This window comes from Phyllostomus hastatus, unplaced genomic scaffold (assembly GCF_019186645.2).
Source record: "Phyllostomus hastatus isolate PE091 unplaced genomic scaffold, TTU_PhHast_1.1 phas_contig_58, whole genome shotgun sequence".
Taxonomy (NCBI): domain Eukaryota; kingdom Metazoa; phylum Chordata; class Mammalia; order Chiroptera; family Phyllostomidae; genus Phyllostomus; species Phyllostomus hastatus.
The window spans coordinates 1,027,761-1,046,380 of NW_025333916.1; the positions used below are offsets into that span (position 1 = coordinate 1,027,761).

The following is an 18,620-nucleotide window of genomic DNA, read 5'->3' on the forward strand; positions in this document are numbered from 1 at the left end:
CTTGGGCAATTATAATGTATAATAGACTTTTAAGTATATCTCAGTATTTTATGTGATCTTCAGCAAAAAGCAGAACACTATCTGGATTCAACCAGAACTGGGATTTTTGTTTTTATAGATCACAAACTGAAACTGTTACACTTTAAAGAAATAAAAGGGGAGGGACCCTAACAATTGGAAGAATGCTAAGCACTGTAGCATTTTTCCCCGTCCTTTTCTACTAACTTCTATAATGAGTAAATTTTGACTCTTGAGAGTTTTAAAAATCAGGATTTTAAAAAATATCAGCCTTTAGAACTTCTCTAGTTTCCTAATTTGTTTTGAATGATGATGGTTTTACTTACAGAAGACACTAGTCATTTAAAATAGACACATCAGTGAGATAGATTGTATTTCTTGTTTAAGGTTAAAAATTTCCAACCTGATAGGATGATTTTTAAAATAGTCTATTTTAGTTAGCACAGCATCTGAGAGTTGAACACTATAACAACTGTGCTTAAAATGCAGTTTTCAGCCTAAAACACGTTTGTTTTCATTAGCTTACTTCCCAAAACACACACTATATCCACTTTCTAATTCAACATCCTTAACATGTTTAACAGAACTAACAGTTCAAAATAAATGTTGAAGTGAGTGTACAGGGAATCAGAAGATTTAGTGCTGAGCCCCAAACTGACAGCCTGGGCACTCAGTCATGGTGGTAGGTTACCATGTTGTAGTAGTTATTGTTGTTGGCATTTATCATCATTGACCCAGGAGATGCTGCTCCTTTAAATACAGGGAAGTACATAAACAAAATTATCCACTCACCAGAGTTCTGTTAACCTCTGGTTTGAGGGTCTGCATGTCTTCAGGACCTGGTTTGGAGCATCAACAGAGCTCCAAGAAGCCTGAGAGATCAAACACCATTCTCAACAGTTCTCATTGCAAACACACAGAGTACACAGAGGAACTCTCACTGTCCTATGGTTAGTGCTTCTAGTTTCATTACAGACATCAACTCCCTGCAAGCAACTAACTATGACAGAATTTCAGGAAGAGTAGAATAAAAATATAAGCAAATATTTTAGACTGAAATTGAAACAATTCATTCTGCCAAAGTTGGCATTGCAGTAGATATTAACCTTTGAGTTTTGACAAGTTATGACTTTTTATTAGATTAAAAGCTAGGATGTCTTTGAGAGGAAGGTCATGCCAGGCAAATGCATCATCATAAGTAAAGGGACACAGAAAAGTATATGCAGAAGTCTGATTCTGGAAAGCAAGGGCAGGGACCAGTTATGAGTCCCTAGACTGGTACCACTGAAGATTTTTGGTTAGGTTAGCAACATGATCAAATGTGCATTTTAATATGATGATACCATTATTGAAAAAGAGAATTATAATGTTGGCATCCTTGTGTTAAAGAACTGGTTAGAGCAGCAATTTTCAACCTTTTCATCTCAAGACATATATAAAGTAATTACTAAAATTGTACAGCACACCAACAAAAATATATTTTGCCAATCTGACAAAAAAATAGGTATAATTTGGATTCATTCACACCAAATAGTTTGTTGAGTCGGCTGTTGTCATTTTTTCATTTGACAGTCTCAGGGAAAAGAGATCAGTGCCCCTGACTAAACAGGCAGGTATTGCGTGTTTTAAAAATTCTGTGGCATACCAGTTGGAAATCACTGAGTTAGAGAAGAGCATTGTTTATAACGATGCATAGCAATTGCATGCAAGAATATTATGTGCAAGAAAATCTGTATTTTCTATTATAATCCATTTTATTCTTATAATTTGTTAAAAATTGCTGATCAATGACCCCATATTCAATTAATGATCCACCAAGGGTCTAGCTAATAGTTTGAAAAGTAATTAAGAGGAAATTATTGTAATGATAGTTCAAAGAAACATGGAGGTGCCTGGGCTGAGAAAATATTAATAGAAATAGAGAATATATTCTGGATAAATTTTCTGACAGGAATTTTCAAGGCTTTGTAATAAATCTGATATGGAAGATAAAAGAATTAGAGAGATTAAGACCTTTTCAGCAAGTCAAAAATGTGATATTTTACTAAAAGAGAGCATAGTCTAATATGTTTCTCAGTATTTTGATCTGTCTTCTAGAATGAGTTTGATTTTTTCATTCTGAAATTTCCCTAGAATAATATGACGCTTTTCTTCCTAAGCTTGCCAGTAATGTAAACAAATCTGGATTTGTGAAAAATTTCCTCTTCTGTTTAGTCAGTTATTTTCATGATATGTGTCATTAGTATTTATATCTATGAAAGGTAGGATTTTTTTGTTATTTTACCAGCAAGCATAAAATGTAATGTATGTATATTTGTATTCATTCACCATACAGAAAATTCAAAGCTTCAACATGATATTTCATCTCTATTTCTAACACTTTGCTCACGACATAATGGTATGTACCACATATAGATCAACTGTTAATCTGATGCTTCATATTTCAAAAAGTCACATCAATTAGATAATTAATCTTCTTGCCAGCATTTTGAAACATGTTTCCCTCATGAGACCTGAGGTATAAATATTATTTTCATATTTACTATTCATAAAATGTCTTTGTTTAATAACTTCTCAGGATTTGGGGAGAGATGTGTTTGAGTTGCCTTATACAATACGTTTAAATCCTGGGAGTCTGAGACTATGACCTAAGATTAAATGTAAACTATTATTTCTCCTACAGGAAGTCAGGGTGAAGGATGAACATGTAGATTTTTCCTCTGACTCTGAAAGAAATCGCAGATGTCCATGATTTCATTTAAAACTTCTGTGATGGAGTCATTCTAAAGTAGCTGTGCTTTTCTTCTATATTCACAATGTCCTTGGACATGTTTATTAACACTTTGATCTTAGTTCTTTATCTTTGAAGTGGAGATAATACTACTCTTTACCTCAAAGTACTGCAAGAAAGTATTGGTTTCAGGACTATTTGGGGCCTACTACCCACCTCAGGAAAGTCAGAGAGGCTGATAAATTAATTTCATCTGTCAGCTTCCCCTAGCAATTTTGAGAGGATGACCCCTAACCTAAAACACTTAGGTATCAGAGATTATTTGTTCTCTTGACTCTTCAAGCTCAAAAGCAAGACCAATGCAAATAGAAATCATAAGCTTCCTCTGGGGGCAGAAAAGAGAAGAAGCAAGCTCCCTTTTCATGGTGGTTGGCAAATGTGGTCCCACTGGTAACAGTGGTTTGGGCTAAGGCATTTCAGTGATCATGCAGGGAAACACACAGTGGGACTGGCCAAAGGAGAAAAGGGATGCCAATCATGCATTTGGAACTTGTCTGACATTACCTGACAATGAGAAGGCCTAGACTTTAGTCTACGATGCACTCAGTATAGTTTTCTCCACACTTACTTTATGTTTTATGTGTAAAGAAACAATTGATAACCCCCTGTATCACAGCACAAACTGTTTAACCTCAGTATCGTGGATGACTACTCCTGTCACAAGCACGAATGTGCAGATATACCTTGGGATGAATAAAGATATGGCTAAATGAATGACCATTACTTTATTGGTATTACTAATATGAGATTACATTTTGGTCAGATTATATAATAGTAAAAAAATTGCGATCAAATAGTAAGGTAGCTGGAGAAAGAATCTAAGCATGTGATATGGTGTTTTCACAAGGAACTCTCAAGAACTGTTGAGCTATTGAAAGAGGGACCTCAGCCCTGGCTGGCGTAGCTCAGTGGATTGAGCGCAGGCTGGGAACCAAAGTGTCCCAGGTTCGATTCCCAGCCAGGGTACATTCCTGGGTTGCAGGCCATAACCCCCAGCAACCGCACATTGATGTTTCTCTCCCTCTCTCTCTCTCTCTCTCTCTCCCCCATCCCTTCCCTCCCTAAAAAAAATAAATAAATAAAATCTTTAAAAAAAGAAAAAAAAAAAAAGAAAGAGGGACCTCGTAGTTACTTAGACTGTTGAACTATAACTTAAGGGAAATGGCTCAGGATATTGACAAATCAAAAATTTATGTCTTCCTAGGGAATTCTGTGATCTTGAAATGTTATACATGAAATAAATTACATGAATTAACATTCAAATGAATTTTTAAAAATTATGTGGCCTTGAAATAAATAGAAGTACCTTGAGTTCTGCATCAAAGGGCTGTTGAAAGGCAATCACATCTAGTATGAGATCACAGGAAATTTCAGAGGCCTAGAGAACAAGAGGACCCAGCTGCATTTCTTCAGGTTTTTCAGCAATGATGGAAAACAAACACAAATAAATTGAAAATTGGGCAGCTTAGAATAAACAGGGAGTTCATTCAATGTACCAAATTATGTATATATGTCAAAACTAGTTGGACAGTGAAAAAATTCATTTGGCTAAAGAAATAGAGCTTTAAAATATTCTTATGCACTCAGTAGTTTTGACTCACAAAATTCATCGTTTAAAAATTATCTACTCTTCAATTTGATGAGATTAATAATAAAGTCTAAAATGATATGTTACTTCATAAATGCTTGCTACACATTCTGGATACTTTTAAATATTATAATCCCTAAGATTTAAAGAAAGGAAGATTAAGAACCTTTGATTGGAAATCTATTCATGATCTTGCTCAGTCAGCAGCATTGCTACTAGTATTGCTATGAGGTTCACAAGTTGACTGAATTGCTGGAGTACAGCACAGCTGGTTCGTTATTCTGGTTTGTTATTTTGGCTTACTTAATGTGTGCCTTGATTATGTGGCACGCAGCTAATTATATGACTAAATATCTGACTCAACCACAGAGTAGTTAATTTACTGGCCACATATGGACATGATGTTAATCTTTCTTGCCAATGAAAACTTAGATACAGTTGCTCCAAGGAAAATCAACCAGCTGGACTCTTGGAGCCAGAACTCGTTATATTTTACTATGTGTCCTTTTGTCATGCTATGTTCAGTATCGCTATTTCTGTCCCTCACAAAGCCTGGTTAGGCTACACATAGGTCATACAAATTTTACAATAAAGCTCATGTGGTTTAATTACTCTTTGATCTCCTGTTTCCCTTCACCAAAGTCACTTAGAATTCTTTGATTGCATCAGATAAATTGGTTTATCTCCTAGATCAACCTTATTTCCAGAAGTGTTCTTCTGTTAGTTTCTGTTTGCTTCCATGGTAGGAAGTCCTGCTTTTCAGTACCCAACTTTATTGATGGATATCTTTTTAGCTCTGAAATGACTTGTGACCAGACAATCGTGTTTCACAAACATGCTCAGTCAATCCTAAAGGACTGGTGTTAGTGAATTTAGGGGTGGAATAGCTTTTAAGTATGTGACAAGAAAAAATAATGAAAAACATAAAGTATCTACATGACACTTTTTCTGAAAAGATAATTTAGTATAATGTTATTTTTGTTCCCTTACAGTGGGCTGACTCAGGTTATTTTTATAAATATAGAGAAAATGAAGTATAGATATTGTTCTTTCCACAGTGGAAATCTTCTGAAAAGAATTGCCGAGGATTTCTTATAGCAGAAAGGTATACCTAACACCACCTCTCCTGACAGGAACATGTTAAATGCAATATTAACAAGTGTTGTCTATTTTTTACCTAAGGAAATAGAATGTCTGTGATAAAGATATCCCGAATGCATTTTCCCCACAGCATCCAAAGTCATCTTATAATCTGCTTGCTTAGAATTTTAGACTATCTTTAAAGCTGGTGTGGAGTGCATTTTCAGACTTCAAAAATCATTATATCCTCAGTCTTCCATGAGTTCCACTGTTAGATGTTCACTTTAGCTTCTGTTCACATGTAGCTGTTCTTTTCCAGGGAAATTCCATTCATAATATTCTGACTGTGGTGGGAATGAATAATATCTAATGTCAAATAGCACATGAATCACAAATGAAGACAAAAATACAAACTCATGTAGTATAGTGGGCTAATTAAGTATGTATAACTTGAAAATATCATTTTTTAATCTTTTTTTAAGATTTTATTTATTTTTTTTTTAGAGAGGGAAGGGAGGGAGATAGAGAGAGAAACATCAATGTGCGGTTGCTGGGGGTCATGGCCTGCAACCTAGGCATGTACCCTTACTGGGAATCGAACCTGTGACACTTTGGTTCGCAGCCTGCACTCAATCCACTGAGCTACGCCAGCCAGGGCTGAAAATATTATTTCTAAATAATATGATGTGTTAATTTTTACTTGTTTTCTCTCAGTAGCTCATCCTGGATAATATAGGCTTTGCTTAATTGTGTAAGATGAAAGATATTTGTTGTGATAGCTAAATGTTTTCAGAGATCTAAGAAGTAATAACATGTATTCATTAAAAGAGCTAAGGAAGGGTATGCAAGCCAGTGTTTTTAACAGTAGAGCACACAGTTTACTTTTTAATTAAATTTATCTTGTTTGAGAATTTAATAAATATAGCAAAAGAAAAGAAATGTGAGAAACTTTCACAATGCAGTCAAATCTGTAAAATGCAGAGAGAGGAAATCAGTTTATTTTCCCCCTCCCCTAAAAGGCTGATATAAGGAAAGACAAAGCAAAGAAGAAGAAATTTTGTGTGCATATGTGTGCATGTGTGTGTTTCATGAAGATGTAGATTTGAATAGCCACAAATGATTTTTTAGCAAAAAAAAAATCAGCAAATTTTTCAAATTAGCAAAATCTTGTTTGCTAAAAATCTAATTCTTCAATACTCAACTAATGAAAATTTACCTTTTTTAAGCAAGTTAAAATATTTTAAATTAAAATACTATTTTTTAAGTATCCAAAGATTTAGGTAACAGAATTAGAAAAGCATCACAAATTGGATGAAGAAAAATTCAAGGTGTTTTCTGAAGCTTTCTTTCAATACAAGCATGAAATCAGCTTTCAAGAACAGAATGAGGCCCAGGGGTCTTCGACACCCTAGAGCTTCAGTTGTAAGAACAGGGCAACCAGTTCTGCCCCTCCTCTGCAGGGGGCATTTGCCTGTTAGCAAGAAAAAACGATCATTTTGAGGATGTCCTAAAAGGAACAGAAAGATATTTGATCTGATAGTAATGACTTTTGTATCTCAACATTCTCAACATCTCAAAATGGCATATTGAACATGAGAAGAGTTCCTTTTTCTTACTTTTATTTCCCATTTAAGCCTCTAGGAGGCAATTATAAATATGTGTGTGCAAAATGCTATACAGAATTATAGTTTCTCTTTAACCTCAGGGTGCAGAAAAGCCATCATCACTTATTTACACTTACAAAGTTGTGAAATAAGTTTGACACATGATGCAGAGTGGAATATCAAGTCTAATGTGTTGTACTTATAATGTGGTTTGGATTCCCTACTGCATGGCAACAGATGAAGTTATCATCACAAATCCACTTATTAGGAATTCATATTGTATGGTTTTATGAAGATAAAAGCAAAGAGAATTCTCAGACGACAGGTCGAATTAGTATAAATGACAATTTGAGCCCTATATCAGGAGCACACACCTTTATTGAAGACAATGTTCCTTATGTGTGGTGATTTATTGAAAATGTAATTTTACTGGATTATCTTTTTTCCCCCACCTGGTTTAAGAAAGTAAAAAAAAAAAACTATGCTCATTTTTCATCCTTCTTTCCATACACACCATTTCAGAATGAATGTTTCATATTTATTTTTCATTTGCCCGTTACTTTTTTTTCTCTTCAGGTGTAATCTAGCCCCTGTGGTGGAGTTTGCTGCAGATGTGGGAACTAAATCAGATTTTATTACCATGAATCCATCAGTGGTACAAAGAGCATTTGGAGGCTTTCGGAATGAGAGTGACAGAGAAAAATTTGTGCATAGACTCTCTATGCTGAACGACAGTGTCCTTTGGATCCCTGCTTTCATGGTCAAAGGAGGAGAGAAGCACGTGGAGTGGGTTAATGCACTAATCCTTAAGAATAAGCTGAAAGTTCGAACTGCCTATCCGTCATTGAGACTTATTCATGCTGTCAGAGGGTAAGTGTCTGGAAAGGACCAGTCTGTCCTTGGCACAATGGAACACATAACTACACATTTTCTCTAGACAGGGAGAAGCCTCGTAAAATCTCCCAGTGGATATGTTTCTATTAGTTTAGAGTGGCTACTCTATTCACCATCTTGAATTTTGTTTATGCACTATGATATTTTAGCTCATTCTTTTTCTTATAAAAGCAAATATTTGAACTTGGCACTAATGTATATCTGCTCATGAAGAAACTACTGTTTTATATATTTTTTGTGTTAAAGAATAATAACAATTCATAGCGAATTTGATGAATTTGGGTAAGAAAACAACAGAAGTGCTAAATGGCTAGTGGGCAATATTGTTCAAACATAAATGTTAAATGTATTTAAGGGGCAATTAAGTCCCATCTATAGTTAAGAACCCTACTGGAGATACAAAAAGCTGGCTGAGGTAATATTACTTAATGCTTCCCCCCAAAAGTTACAGATGCTATTTTTATGAATTAAGTCAACATTTCCCTTTTTTAACTTAAACACAGAAGAAAAACCTAAGAAATGGACTCTTGTTTAAAAGTGGCAAATGACCAAAAGGCCAAATTTAGTCGCGTGTGTATGTGTGAAATACATAACACAATGATAAGCAATAATGTGCATTTACTGAGTATCTACTGAGTGCCGTATGCTGTAGATACAGAGGACAAAAAAGAATGGATTACTGCTTTAAATGAATGTATAGGCTGTGTATGGTGGAAGCAAAGGCATACACAACCAACCAAGGCATAAACAAATGATAAGGGGGTATGTTGTCAAGAGTGTAGAATTTGTCCCTAAGGTTAACAAGGAAGTCTTTAAAGTCAAACATTTGAATCAGACTTTAAAAATAGAATAACAATTGTCGGGGGAAAGAGAAAACCTATTGCATCATTGGAGCAAACCAAGGCAGGAAATGATTATACAGTAAGCTTGTGGAATATTGTAATACAAAGTTGGAAAAATTACTAGTGATCTGGTTGGGAAGAGAATCAATTTTATCCTGCATTAAGCACAGTTAGCTGTGTGAATTTAGGAGGTAAATCTTGTAGCTTCAGACTCTGCGTTAGCAAGGAGAGGTACTAAAAGACTTTTTAAACTAATTTACTCATACGATGATAAAAACAAAGGGTACAATCAGTAGATGTGGAAAGGAAGGGCAAGTTCAGGGAAGCAACTGAATATGGTGACAAGAAAATGAATTCCAAGCCCAGAGTTAAAAATAGTTTGCTTTATATGCTGTAATTGTAACTGGACTAGTGTTTTTGCTTATTTTTTTATTGAGATGCTATCCTCAAAGATTGACCATTTCTTTGTTATGCCTCCAGATAGTTTCTTGGATTGTGTTATTCTGTGCACAGTTAAATTGTATTCTTATAATTAGATCATTTTATTCAACATTCATTCCCTTGGTGTTTGACACAAAGTTTCAGTGAAGTTAGATACAAAATAAGTGCATTCCAAGGATAAGTATTTTTTGGTTACAAAGATTCCTGTTAATTACATTTGAAAAAAAAAGTGTTCTTTTTTAAAAAAATAATGTGTTCTTAACTATAATGTCTTGTGCTAAGAATGCATCCGATTTTATGAGATGTCAATGTTGAATATCATTTAATTCAGAGGAATACTTAAAGATATCACTCTGTCCTGTTTTACGCTTGCACACACTTTGCCATATACATACACTCCAGTGATAGCTTATTAAGATTAAAAAACAAATGTTTGGAAGTTAGTACTTCCTAAGTATAGAAAACTAATTGGAAAATTCATCACTCTGAATTAGCACTTTTTAATAGACTGTTTTTAGAGCAGTTTTAGGTTCACAGCAAAATGGCAAGGAAGGTACAGAGATTTTCTGTACAGCCTGTGCCCCCCAACACATGCATAGCTTCCCCCATTATCACCTTCTGCCACGGAGTTATACATTTGTTACAACTGATGAATTCACATTGATACATTATCATCACTCAAAGTCCATAGGCTACACTACTGTTCCCTCCTCATTTGCACATTCTGTGGGCTTTGACAAGTGTATAATGCATGCAGTCATCATTACAGTATCCTACACAGTAGTTTAACTGCTCTAAAAATCCACTCTATTCAGCCCGCTCATTCCTCCCTCCCCATCAACACATGGCAAGCACTGTATTTTTACTGTTTCCATAGTGTAGCTTTTTAAAAAATGTCTTATAGTTGGAATCATGCGACATATAGCCTTTTTAGATTGGCTGCTTTTACTTAAAAAAATGCTTTAAAAATCCCTCCATGTCTTAGTGCTCAAAAATATTCCATTGTCTGGATGTACCAATTTATTTATTCATTCATCTGTTGATTACAAATTTGGCAATTATGAATAAAGCATCTGTAAACATCTGAGTGTAGGTTGTTGGGTAGACAGTTTTCAACTCATTAAGGCAAATGCCAAGGAATATGATTGCTGGATCTTATAATGAGAGAATATGTTTAGTTTTGTAAGAAATTTCCAGACTATCTTCCAAAGTGGCTATACTGTACTGTGTTCCCACCAGTAATGAATTAAATTCCTGTAGCTCCACATCCTCACCAGCATTTTGTATTTCCAGTGTTCTGGATTTTGGTATATTTTAATTTATGTTTCTCTGATGATCTATGGTGTATAGCATCTTTTTATGTGCTTTTGGTCATCTGTATCTTTTCTTTAGTGAGATGTTAACATCTTTGGCCTATTTTTTAGTCAGATGGTCAGTTTTCTTACTGTTGAGTTTTAAGAGTTTTGTATTTTTTTGGATAACTATTGTTTATCAGATATATCTTTTACAAATATTTTTCCCAGTCTATGGCTTGTCTTCTCATTCTCTTGATATTGCCTTTTGTAGAACATAAGTTTATTATTTTTAAGGAAGTACCAATTATCAATTATTTCTTTCATAGATCATGCCTTTGGTGTTATAACTGAAAAGTCATTGCCAAACCCACAATTATCTAGGTTTTCTTCTATGTTATCTTCTAAGAGTTTTATAATTTTGCATTTTGCATCTGTGGTCTATTTTGAGTTAGTTTTTATGAAGGGTGTGAGATCTGTGTGTAGAATCATATTTTTTTGTATGTGGATGTCTGATAGTTCTAGCACCATTTGTTGAAAAAACTCTTTACTCCAGTGTATTTATTACCTTTACTTCTTTATCAAACATCAGTGGACTGTATTTATATGGGTGTTTTTCTGTGCTCTTTATCTGTTCTGCTGATCTATTTGTCTATTTTTCTACCAACACCTGATGATCGTGATTATGTAGCTTTATAGCAATCCTTGAAGTTGGGTAGCGTACACTGAATTTTTCTTATCCATTGGTATTACATTGACTATTAAGGGTCACTTGCCTTTCCATATAATCTTTGAAATTATAATTTTTCCCTTAGATTCTGGTTTATATTTTCAGCTTACTACCAATAGCAAAACATAAAATAAGAGACATTCAAATATGGCATTTTCAATTAATTAGAATGCTGATAGAATTATGTATTGTTAACAACAATGAATTTATATGGGCTTTTTACAGATGTATTAAAGATAGTACACAACTTTTAATAATCAGTTCATCAATACTCCACTTTTATATTGTGTGTACTTTTCTTCCATAATCATTATAAATATGAACTACTTCACAAACTCCTAAGCATATCATTTCAAAGAGCAACAAGACCAAACTTATGACCACTGGTGATGTTAATGATATGCTTTCTTTTTATTCCTATGCTTTAGGTGTTTTTGACAAGACTTATCTTGAATTCTCCAGAAAGACCTTATCTTGCTATTTTACTGGTCATGTATCTATCTGCATATTTCCCCTGAAATGTCAAGTGATTGAGTTCTAAACTTGGTCCAGAATATAAAAAGTAGCTGTGTAGATGCCTTTCCTCTTTCAAATATTTTGGAAATTTGTACACATGGTGTATGTGAAAGGTAATTTCACTTACGGAATTAATAGAACTAATGTACTGATGCACGTAACATAGAATTTTGATATAACGTTTGTACTTTACACAGATACTAACATGCTGAAAAAATAAGGAAGTGCTGAGATAAGATTCATATGACAACAAAACAAGAGCAAAGTTCCCAAATATCGGTTCTTTACGTATCTGTTTTACATCTCTCTGAAACCCTGTGATTAAACTAAGCAAAATAGTTGAGTTTCATATCCTCTGTTAATCACTAGTGTTTGTTGTTTTGCATGAAAGCTTTAGAGCACTTAATACATGCATTTTAGGGTGTACAAAATCATAATGTTAAAATGTAAAGGCCTTGTCAAGCACTGCAGTTACAAGGAAAGTTTGAGCAATTTGGAAAGCAGAACACTCTTGAACAGAACAAGAATCATTTAGGTGGTTTTCATTTTGTTAATCTTCACTATTTAAATATTTTACTCTGAAAATTATGATGGTTTATTAATTTTAAACATTTATTTGTATGTTTTTTTAAATTTATAAAAATATATTTAATAATCTCAACACTCAAAGAGATTCTTATGTTTTAATATATGGTCATTCTTCCAAGCCATATTAAGTAAAACAGGAGAAAAAAAATATAGCTAGATTCTAATTTTAAAACATCTTATAAATAAGGAAAGGGTAATTTCGTAAGAAAAATAATAATTACAAATTTAATTACAAATTTAAATGTATTCAACGGTTTGAGATTGCAAGCTTTTCATTGGTATTTTTCAGAACCCCTACACATTTACTTATTATTATTATTCTATTTTATTATATCTCTTGTGAAGAATGGAACTATTTTCATGTGACTTAAGAGTCAAGAGGGAATTTTGAAAATATAAAATGACTGTAGAAACTTAAAACTATTACTACTACAATATATACAAATCAAGGGTTTTTTCTTTATACATTTATAATAATATAAACATACAATCTAAAACTTCCTAAAGGCACCCAATTACATAATTTAATATAATATTTTAAATTATTATATAGAACATTCAAACTATTTTTATAAAATATCAAGCATTAGGAAAAAATCTTATTTTTATGATTAATATAATTTGATTCATAATCAAATTGATCACTGTTTTTTGAGTGGGATAGCTATACTTAATTGTCTATCTTTTAACGTGGTAGCAAAAAAAACAACAGCTAGAGTTTAAAAAGTAGATCGAAAGTTTACAGTTTACAGTAGGTTTACAGTAGATTTACAGTAAAGTTTATAGTAGATTCCACTACTGCAATTGACAAATTCTTAAGAATTCTCCCAGGAGATAGGTAAAATGAGAACATTTTAAAATTTCATTTTATATAACTAAGCTTATATAAATTCCTAGTTTTAGATTAGAATCATGTGTATGCCTGTACATTTTTTTGATATTTGTACTTTAGGGAATTTCCTCTTACAGTTCTCATCTCCATTCCTCTGTTTCTTATTATAGTGCTCTATCTCTAATCAGATATTTATTTTTAAGAGCTTAATTAATTTAATTTAAACTTTTGATTTGTTTACAATCAGTCCTGGAAATATATTCAAATTTATATGTGAATCCTTTGTTCCTTGGCAATTATTATGAACTATTATTAAAATATTTATTCCAAAAATAAAATAAGTCAAGTATTTTAAGATATATGCAATCCATTATTTTTATTATTTTAACTCTACTGTAACAAAAATAATCTATTTGTTTTATTTGACCACTGTATTCTAATTATTAACTTGCCTTAATATCAATATTTATATAACTCACTCTAGTCTCAGTAAATTAAGAAGCTTATACTTATTATCAGGATAAACACTGGTTTGAAAATTTACTGATGACTTTTGAGACTGATAATAGTAAATATATTTAGTGATGGCAATTTTATAGCAATACTAAAGTTATATAACAGTTTTATAAACTAACATCTTTTTTTAAAGATTTTATTTATTTAGTTTTAGAGAAGGAAGGGAGGGAGAAAGAGAGGGAAGGGAGGGAGAAAGAGAGAGAGAGAGAAACATCAATGTGCGGTTGCTGGGGGTCACAGCCTGCAACCCAGGCATGTACCCTGACTGGGAATAGAACCTGCGACACTTTGGTTCACAGCCCGTGTTCAATCCACTGAGCTACACTAGCCAGGGCTTTATAAACTAACATCTTTAATAAAATGATTTTTAAGGAAAAGATAAACTCAGTTTATATAGATTTTAAAAAGTTTGATATGAGTTCTACTTGTGACATTTATTCTTTATCTTTTAGTGGAAAATGTATGTGCTATCCTTTCTTTAGACTTTATTTTATTTTGACACTGTCGCAGATGTTCCCCTTTTCCCCACACCTCCATTCATCCCCTGCCCTAGGCCCCCTTCCCTCTGGCTGTTACCACCCTGTTGTCTGTGTTTGTGGGTTGTGCATACATGATCTTTGGCCAATCCCTTCATCCTCTTTCATCCGATATACCCCTACCCCTACCCTACCCCTCTGGCAGCTGATAGTCTGTTCCATGTATCCATTCCTGTTTCCATTTTATTCATCAATTTCCACATATGAGTGAAATCATATGGCATTTGTCTTTCTCTGACTGGCTATTTCATTTACTATAACAATCTACAGGTATATTCATGCTGTCACAAACAGTAAGGTTTTCTTTTTCCTGGCCTTGTAGTATTCCATTGTATAAATGTAATGTATAAATGTACCACAGATTTTTAACCACTCATCTACTGATGGGCACTTGGGCTGTTTCCAGACCTTGGCTATTAGGAATAATGGTGAATTCAGAGTGGTGAAGCCATTGTGGAAAATGGTATGGAGTTTCCTCAAAATATTAAAAATGGAACTTCCTATTGACACAGCATTTCCACTTCTGGGAATATATCCTAAGAATGCCAAAACACCAATTTGAGAGAATATATGCATCCCTATGTTCATAGGAACATTATTTATAAGCTATCCTTATATGTGACCAGTATTCCTGATGTTTTTTTTATTGGAAGGATAATTTAACAACTACAAAAAAAATGTTCAAGTGTGAGATAAATTGACCACATGACTGCTTTAATTTTGCACAGAATTAAGAATTTCCCTTTTGAATATTTTATATTCCCCTCATGACCTATATCAGTGTTTTTAAATTAGAATTCATAAATACATATTTCAAAGTGTGAGAAAATGTTTTTACTCTCTTTAAAATATGTTTTTATGTTGATCCAAACAGAGAACATTTGCTTAGAGAATTTTCAATAATTATTTTGGAGTTTAATTTCCAAGGAAGGTCAGAAAAACCTATCTTATTCTGACTGTAGAAAAGACTATTTTCAATCTTAAGTCTCATATTTGTATCCTTTAAAGTGTGGATATTGACATAAATAAGCATTTAGATTAATTTGGGCTTCAAGTTCTACTGGTTCTGTATTTTGTCCTTACTAAAGTGAATATTCAAGCCATCACAATAAACATTTGTATTTGATTTTCACAATCATCTTCAGGAATGTATTCTCTATAACCTAAAGGAGGTACATTTAACTTTTGATCATCATGGTAGTGGAGGTAATTTCTTAAACATTTCTGCTTTAAAGTTATTTCACCGGTAATTTAAACATTCTTTATATTCTTCAATAGTACATTTTAACTAACCCACCTCAATCTAAATGTTTAGTGTTAATAGTAAAAGGTATGCACACACAAAAATGCCCAAATGTGTAGATAGATAGACAGACAGAGAGATACAGAGATAGAAAAGATATAGGTATAAGTGTTTGTTATGGTACCATTTAGTCTATTGAATTTATTCTTTCCTTGGTTTTCTGAGATTGTTAAACTTTTTAAAAATCATAGTTCTGTTTATAAATGTAAATTATGGAAAATTATTTTTGGACTAATATATATTGCATATATGAAAAATAAAAGTAGTATACACATATGCTATATTCACACTATATATAATATTTACTATACTATTAATATTTTATATATATTTACAAAGTATATAATATAATGTAACATTACATATAATTAGAGAATATATAATATTAGTATATTCACATATACTCATGTATGTATATATGTGTATATGTGTGTGTATGTATATATATAAAACAACTTATTCCCCCCAAGCTCCTTTGATAGACTTTTTACATGTCAGACACAGTATCAATAATACATTAACTTTCCTTATGATTATGAATCATTGTTGATTCATATTCAACATGTTATGACTTGGAATTTTCAAAGGCTGATTTTGTTGTGTTTAATATATAACAAAATTCTCATACTTTATAGTTATGTTGTTATTTGTTGTGCTGTCTTGAATTTATTCCTAGTAATTTTATCTTGTGTCAGGAGAATAAGTATTTTTTACACTGCTACTGTGACTAAGCTTTTAAATTATTTTTATTCAGAATATAAGATAAACTTGTAATTAATCTAAATATTTCATAAGTAGTATACTTGCTTCTTCATTTTTGTTATCAAATAAAATTATGTTGAACAATGGGGTATCACTTAGTATACTCTCTTACAATTCCTAGCATTTTGCTGGATCATTGGTGTTTTCTTGTGGCATGCAGCCAGTAAATTGGCTGATTCACAATTTAATGATCATGGTCACAATTCCTGCTTGTTGATTTAAATGTAGGCAGAAATAACAAGCATGACAGAAACCAAATCAAGTGACATTTCTAGCTAACCTCTTCTCTATAGAGCTTGTCATTGTGTTGTAAAATATTTTGTTGGTCCAGTATAACTATTAAAATAAGCATGCATTAGTTTATAATGTATGCTTTTTATGTGGCTCTTAAATTAAAAATTGTATTTTTACACATCTTCCAGCATCAACTTTTTTCAGTTTTAAGATTAACACAAAAATATCATTTCTTAGACTTTAGTTACTGTAATCATATTTCAAATGTGAAAATTTGTCAATTTTAAATGAAAATGTAAAAAAAAAGCTATATAAATTCAGATTGACTCTTTGCAGGCTAAATTCATGTGAATGGCATGTGCTTGCACAAGAATCTGAATCATATGTGGCTCCAAGTAGAACCTCCAGTAGAAATGTAGGATGAAATTGACCATTAGCAGGCTTCAGAAAATTTAAGTTCACACTGTCGTTCAAATGAATTGTTTTGGAATAATGAATCTACTTCAAGTCACATAAGTAAAAGCAATGAAAAAAATAGACATATTCACTCCAAATGCTTTCTGAAAATGGCTTACTTGTTCTAAATTTAGTCCTATGCTAAGACCACTTTCCTATGGTTTCTATTTTGACCAATCAGCAACATAGCTATAATATTTCTTTATGAAACATGTATCCTTCTTTAATGTTTTTGAATAGTTAGACACTGCATTATAGATACTTTAAGCCTCATATTATCATGATGGAGTATTTCTTCCCTCACTGGGGACTTTGATATCCAGCCTTCTGGCATTGCTTCATTTCCTGATATCTTAATCTTTTTGCTCTTGAAGTTACATCATTATTTTCTAGCAGCTCCCATCATTCACATATCATCTTGGAATACGAAAGCATAAAGAGCTTATATCTGAGAAGTCATTCACGGGTGTGTGGCTCAAACAGGAACCTGTGGGAAACAGAGTTGCCAGGCTACCCTTAGCCAACATGCTCTCCATTCTTAGTTCCCTCATTGAAACTAAGAAGCTTTGAAAATATCTAAAATATCTTTTGAGAAGTGGGGAAGCCTTCATGGCACTCAGTGACATTGACGTATCCTGGTTTTTTTCTTGTTGGTATGCATTGTTCTCTGTCCTCTACTTGGTTAATTTCTACTCCTTCTGCAAGTTTCAGTTGAAAGGTAAATTCCAATTGGGCACAATTTCTAATTTTTTATGCTATTCACTCAGCTTTTATTAATGCAGATTCAACCCATATTTATAACATTAATAGTCACTCACAAACAATCAGCAATGATATCACACAAGAGAACTGGGGGATAATGGACCCAAGTCCCAAGAGCCCAGATCAGAGTCCAGGTCTGGGAGGCAGCCAGTCAGCATTTTCCAAGGCAGAGTCTGCGGTGGCTTTTCAGTCAGCTAGGGCAGGGTTGATTGGCACAGCCATGTGCCATCCTCTCCCTCTCAACTGTCTCAGCTGTCTGTTAGAAGGCCTCTGCCTTCATATTCTTGTATGATGTAATGCCTCATCAGCCTTTGATTAACACATGTTGCTTTGTACCACCTCCATAAGCACATGATGATTAATATCCACTACTGCACATGCTCTGAGAAGGTGTTGTTAGCTGTCAGATAAGCACGTGTGCCTACCACATTGTACTGTGCCTGTGGAAGGGTTGCACTGTTCCTCTGAGTCATTGCTCCACTGCATGTACTCTAAACATGACTTCTTACTTGACGGGACTGACTAATGCCAACATCCTTCCAGTACATATGTGTTTTTGCCTAATCCAGTTACAGTTCTGTCACTAGCAACTCAAAGAGGCTCAAACAAGAAAATGGCATTCATTATTCTGGCTCCCAGCTCCAGGATGAGCTTAGATCTTACATTCTGATCAGCCTCATAGTCCATAGGCCTCCTTCTCCTTCTTTACTGTCCTTTCTTTATTCCATGAACAATTTGTGAGCCCCCCTTTGGGCCAGGCACCTCCCCATACCTGTGGGCTCTGGGCTCTGGATATAACCTAAAGAAGACATCTGGGCATTACCCTAAGGAAACT

General features: G+C 33.4%; 1 protein-coding gene across 1 annotated transcript in view; it reads left to right on the top strand.

Annotated features, from left to right (window-relative positions):
* ST8SIA4 (ST8 alpha-N-acetyl-neuraminide alpha-2,8-sialyltransferase 4) overlaps window positions 1–18,620 on the top strand; it is a 90,133-nt gene that overhangs the window by 33,157 nt on the left and 38,356 nt on the right. Inside the window, exon 4 of the mRNA XM_045848235.1 lies at window positions 7,658–7,951. Coding sequence (XP_045704191.1) covers window positions 7,658–7,951 — 294 coding nt within the window. The remainder of the gene's footprint in view (window positions 1–7,657; window positions 7,952–18,620) is intronic.